Source organism: Rhinolophus ferrumequinum, chromosome 13 (assembly GCF_004115265.2).
Source record: "Rhinolophus ferrumequinum isolate MPI-CBG mRhiFer1 chromosome 13, mRhiFer1_v1.p, whole genome shotgun sequence".
NCBI lineage: Eukaryota > Metazoa > Chordata > Mammalia > Chiroptera > Rhinolophidae > Rhinolophus > Rhinolophus ferrumequinum.
Window position 1 is genome coordinate 56232575 of NC_046296.1, and position 5619 is coordinate 56238193.

The 5619-nt window shown below is 56.3% G+C and overlaps 2 protein-coding genes across 2 annotated transcripts; both read right to left on the reverse strand.

Annotated features, from left to right (window-relative positions):
* Positions 1-968: 968 nt before the first annotated feature.
* On the reverse strand, positions 969-3039 carry LOC117033019 (uncharacterized). The gene is made up of 2 exons (XM_033124874.1): positions 1864-3039; positions 969-1748 (listed from the first exon to the last, which is right to left on the reverse strand). The coding sequence occupies exon 1, from the start codon at positions 2824-2826 to the stop codon at positions 1867-1869; it is 960 nt and encodes a 319-aa protein (XP_032980765.1). The 5' UTR covers positions 2827-3039; the 3' UTR covers positions 969-1748; positions 1864-1866.
* LOC117032817 (basic proline-rich protein-like) lies at positions 2850-4312 on the reverse strand. Its single transcript, XM_033124442.1, has 3 exons — positions 4184-4312; positions 3368-4033; positions 2850-3188 (listed from the first exon to the last, which is right to left on the reverse strand). Exons 1-3 carry the CDS (start codon positions 4310-4312, stop codon positions 2850-2852), a joined length of 1134 nt encoding a protein of 377 aa, XP_032980333.1.
* Between the last annotated feature and the right edge of the window lie 1307 nt (positions 4313-5619).

Sequence of the window (5619 nt, forward strand, 5' to 3'; positions counted from 1 at the left end):
TAAGGCGAGACAGATTTACCATAAACCTTCAGGAAGTAAAACAAAATACCCATGCACACACACATATCAAATGAGATGCTAAAAAATTACATTAGCACCAGTGGTGTTATTTTAGTCTATTAAAAAATTTAACCCCTTTATAACTGTGGTTAACGGAGAATAGTGTAAACTTTTGGGAACTAGACGGGGGGGAAAGAAGAAATGCTTTAAATGGGAATGATTTGCAGCCAAATCAAATGATAAATGAAAGAAAAAAAGATGGCACAATTGAAATTGATGCCAAAGATTTATAAGGTTGGCTAAGTAAACAAAGATGGAATGGATCACCATGGAAATACATGAATATTGAAATAGGCGAGATTTGAACAGACTCACGATCCACCTCACTTAGACTGACAGGTGGATAACAACTGTAACACTCAACCCACAGCAACATCCATACTTCTAACCTGTTTACCCCTAGGAAACAGGAGCTGGATTTAAAACGCTCCTTTACTAAAAGTTTAAAAGTAAAATACTTTTTCTTTTTAAATCTTAAATGAACTGACTTAATTCTCATCTACTTGAAAAACAAGAAAGGTTTTATCCATTTGCTTTCTGCACATGAGGAGCTGGCAGAAGTCATTCTCAGGCTCTACTAGTTCTTGTTCCAATAAACCTCTCACAAAACTGAATTCTCGGTCTTGCTTATCTTCCACACTGAGTACTTGAAATATGACCACCACTCATTAGAAACATAATCAAAAAGACACAACACTAGATTCCTTTCTCCCATCACATACAGATAAAAACCAATAACCCTTAATCTATTTGTTACCATGGCTACCATAGGATATTTTATTTCAGTACAACTCTAGGTATTTTGTTTGGATTGTTGCTTGCAAATGAAAGTTGGAGACCTATAAATTTCCGTTAACTGTGCAGAAATGGAGAGACTGCATAGAAGAAAACGCTTTTCTTAATCACGGACAAATATGGTTTATTAGATGCTTGTGCACAAAAGTTATTAAAATTGGTTAAATGTATCAGCTCATAAACCAATTTAAATGCCATTAAATCCATAGAGTTTAAGGGAACATATACTAGTGTTTCTCTGACTTATAGCAGGGTGATATATCAAGTACACTCAGAACAATGTATAGGTGGGAGATTATATTCATCGGTGGCATACAGCTCCGTGGCTGTATGTGACTTACTCAAATCCATACCCACCAGCCTGTAAAGTATTCACCTGTGTGTTATCAGATGTTTTGGCCCAACGTCAGGATAAACAATCTGTACAATTGTTCACCACTCCACCACTACCCATTCCCCCGAAAAAAAAAAAGAGAGTGTAAAAGTTAGCTCTACAATCAATCCCCCAGTATATATTTTTTTAAACATCAGAAATGAGGTGGGCTAATTAAATCTGCTGTCATCCGTCCTAAACGGAAATAATTCCTTAAATCTGCCTTCCCAGCGCTGAGTTAGAGATGAGACCACAGGGCAAGGGAAGGAACTCTGTAGTGGCTAGACAAATGACTTTAAAGAGACTGAAATTAGGGTAAAGACAGCTGTAACCAGGACAAATCTGTCACTGCAAGAGGAGTCCGAATGCTAGCGTAGCTCAGCTGACGAGAGACGAGCCTGCAGCTGTGGAGCCTGAATGTCCCTGAGCTGGCGAAGTGGAAGAAGTGGAAGTTTCGCGGCCCCAGCAGCTCCAAGTCCTCAGTGGTGCGGTCCCTCCAGCGTCGAGGTCTCGCCTAATGCTACATAAATACCTGCGTCCACGATTCGCCTGGGGCGCGGCGTGGCGCAAGCACCGTAGGGAGGGAGGAGAGCGTTTGCTGAGCGGCAGGGAGGGCAGCGACGGCGACTCCTCACCCATCAGCATCCTGGGGACCCGCAGGAGGACCGGCCAATTGACCTCGTCTGCCTTGGGTTCCAGAGCCCAGTAATCTCAACGGGTTTATCAGCCGGCGACTCAGGCATCCGAGACTTGCGCTTTGCCTCCATCCCCTCTCCTCGGTGACGGTTGGTAGCAGGCAGGCAGCGCGTCCCCGCCTTCCCCAGCCAGCGCAGACCCGACCTGCCCCGGAAGCTACCTCGGACCTGCCTCGGCTCTCGGCTCCGCACTCCGGGCTCCCGGCGAGCGCACTCCTCCCGGCGGGCCGGGATCAGCGCTGCCGGGAGCCCGCACCCACGGCACGACCGCAAATAACCCTCGCGCTCCTGGCCCGCTCCAGGCCGGGGAGACCCGGGTGTGAACCCTCGGCCACCCAGCTCCCCCCGCGGTAGTCGGGGCGCGCGTCCACACTCCCTCATTACACATCTCTGGTTCACACTATCCCACACATAAACAACCCCTCCCCGCCTGACACCACATCTTTGCTTCTTCACCATCCGCGTAAGCTCGCCTTTCTGCGTCCCGAAACACGGTGGCACCCATAAGGTGTTAAGGGAAGGGGGGGGGGTCACAACAAGGTCTGTGCAGGTCCCCTTCCGATGGTTTTCAAGCTCCTCTACCTCGAAAGTTACTTGAGATTGAGTGAAGAGACCCGGTTCCCACCTACGGGGTCTGAAGACAGGAGGGGGCAGAAACCCCAACCCGGCTTCTTGCTGCACAGAGGCGCGCACCTCCCCAAAGGGCAGGGCGCGCGGCCGCCCCCCGGGTCGAGCCCTCGGGTGCGTCTTCCTGGCCCCCGGCCCCGCCCGGGCCCTGGGCGGCTCAGGGGAGGTGGCCTGCAGAGGGACTCGCGCTGCCGGGCCCAGCCAGGGGCCCGGGGTCACACTGGCTTCCAGCATCCCCGACCACCGTGACATTGGTCCCGGGCCACCCCTGTGCATACACACCCGGGGGCAGGAAGTTTTTACCCCGTTTCCCCCCTGGAGCAGCGCAGGCGCAGGGGCTCCTGCAGCCTGGCGAGTCCAGACGCGGGAGGCTCCTGCGCCGCCGCCACCGCGGGAGCCGAGCCCAGCGTTCCGGGTTCTCGGGCCCCGCTCCCAAGCCCGGCACGGCCCCGCGCTGCCGCCAGGACACTGGGTCTCCGGAGCCGCATCCGTGGCGCTCTAGACTGGCTCTTACCTCCAGCCGCGGGGCTCCGGCCCCGACCCAACGCGCAGAGAGCCGGGGGTCTCTGGTGGGCGCAGGAGGGCTGATGGATAGCGGACGGCGCCGGCGGGTAGCGGTAGCTGGGGCCGCTCGGGTCCTGGCCGGGAGAAACGGATCCAGGTCCACCTCCTTGCGTTCCTGCTCTCCGCCTTCACCCCCTTTTCCTCCTCCTCCTCCGCCGCCGCCGCCTCCCGGCAGCCCAGGGAGGATGCCCGGAGAGGGAAGTCAGTCCTTCAGTCTGTCAGCCGGTGCGGCTACGCGCGGCGCGGCTCTCACCGAGGCGGCGGCGGCGGCGGCGGCTCCGGCAGCATCGCCCCCGCCCTCTCCCCGCAGCCGCGGCGGCCGCGGGGCTGGGCTGGCTCCGGGCTCCGGGCTCGGGCTCCGGGCGGGGGCTGCACTCAGGCAAGGCGGCCGCCGGGGCTGCTGGCGGGCGCTGCGGGGCCGGGGCCGGGGCTGGAGCTGCAGCTGGGTCCGCGGCGGCGGGGACGGCGGCGGCGGCGGCGCGGGGGCTGGCGCGGCCGCGGCGCGGGGACCATGCTCCCTTCTGGCTCGCTCCGCTCCGGGTACCGTCTGCTTTAGCTGTGAGGGAGGCGGGCTTCGGCGCGCAGCCAGGGGCGGGCGGAGCCAATCACCGGCGCCCGAGTGGGCGGGGGTGGCGGGTGGGGGAGGCGGGGCGCCCCCGGCCGGGCACCCGGCGCTGCTCCCGGGGGCCTCAGGGATACCCCGCAGCCGCGCGCGCGGCCCGGGCGGAGCGCTGGCGGGTGTGTCCATCCATCGGCCCGCCGCCCCCGCCCCCCCTGCGGTGCTTTCCCGCTCACCCGGCTCCGCGGCAGCGCCCGGCGGCTGCACGGCGCGTGGGTCGGCTGCTGGCCCTGCCTCCCGCCTCGCGGGCCCCGGGTTGAGGGACTGCGTGGAGGCGATCTCCCTGTCTGCTCCCAACACCTGAGGAAACGGACAGAAAAGTTTGAGAACGAAAAGTCCAATCGTCTTTCAGCTTCCGCCCTCCCTCTGACACTCCAGCCACGGAAAGGAGCAGGCATTATCCAAATCTCTGAAGAACCACGGCTAGCCCTGCCCATCCCGTCCACCCACCCTCTTTAGTCCGTCGGGACTCTCCTCTCTGCAGTGTACGCGCACTTTCCGGTTTACACGAAGCCTCTTGAATGCACAGGACCTCTGTCTATTTAGATGGCGCCTACTGAGGCCACACCAGCCCTGCATGTCTACACTGACCACCCCTGCCCGCCCCCCGTCTCTCCCTCACGCTGTCTACACTTACTTTCTTAGTTTTATCACCTTTCTGTCTACACAGACCCTAACTTCACCCCTAATAGGAAAGGTTTGGCTGGAGGCCCGTGACGGCCCCTAATGAGGGCTTCTCCTTTACGCCAGAACTTTTCATTTCAGCACCAGGCTTCCCTTCCCTGGTAACTCTCTAGATCTGGTTTTTATTCACCGACCTCTCCCTCCTTCCCCACATCTCCCTCATCTGGTTTTGAATTTCATTGGAAATATGTTACCCCCACACCCCCCTCCCATCACCCCCAACCTAAATGTAAAGGCTTGTGGGCTTCAATCCCCACCCCCAACACACCTCCTCCCGGGCACTGCGGCTGAGGCCTGAGGCCGGGTGGAAGTTGGGAACCGGGGTGTGGTGAGGTAGGGAGCGGCGGGGCTCTGTGGCTCTAACTGGGAGGAGTCAGCCTGGGGCGGGCTCTGCACGCCCCGCCCCCATCTGCCAGGGCAAGCCCCAGGACTTCGTCGGTAAGTCCCTTTCTCCTTGCTCACTCCTGTGATGTCTGAATCCAGGCCTCTGCTCTCCTTGGCTGTAAGCTCAGTGCAGGGATTGTGTCTTTTTTTAATATCTTGTAGGCAGCAGAGTACAGTGTAGCGGCTGATAAATAATAAATAATAATAATCTACTGAGGGTGGCAGGAGGACTGTGAAAGGGAAGGAAGACTCCAGGGAAATGGCCCATTGGTGTTAAAGAGTAACTGCATTTCCTGAAAAACAGAAAAAAAAATCGAATGAAGTTTTTGGTGTGTGAAGCCTGGGGACGGGGAGAGGGCAGAGCAAAGCTCTGCAGAGAGGAATCCACTCTTGATGATGGAGTCAGCCTGCAAAAGTGGTGTGTCATTAAGAGAGGGTGACAGAGGCTACCTCGTAGGGGGTGCAGGGTTGGGGGGCAGTGCATAAGTGTCCTGGACACCTGAAGGGGAACAACAGATGTGGTTTGAATGCTAAATTCGTAAAATGATGCATGGAAAGTGATTGAAGAGTAATGTAGATAGGAGAATGGAGAAAGAGGGATTACTTGGGATTTTCAAAATTACACAGGTAAAATCTCAAGTAACTCAAGGTAGAGAGAAGGAGAACAAAGGCACAGGTGAGTCAGTGTTCATTTATGTCCCCTGAAATGATCAGCGTGAATCCACCGACTGTGAGCAAGCAGGAACTCACCGGCTGCGTCCTGGGCCACCACGTTGAACCGCTGTAGGCATTATGGAAAAGCGGCTACAGTCTGCAGG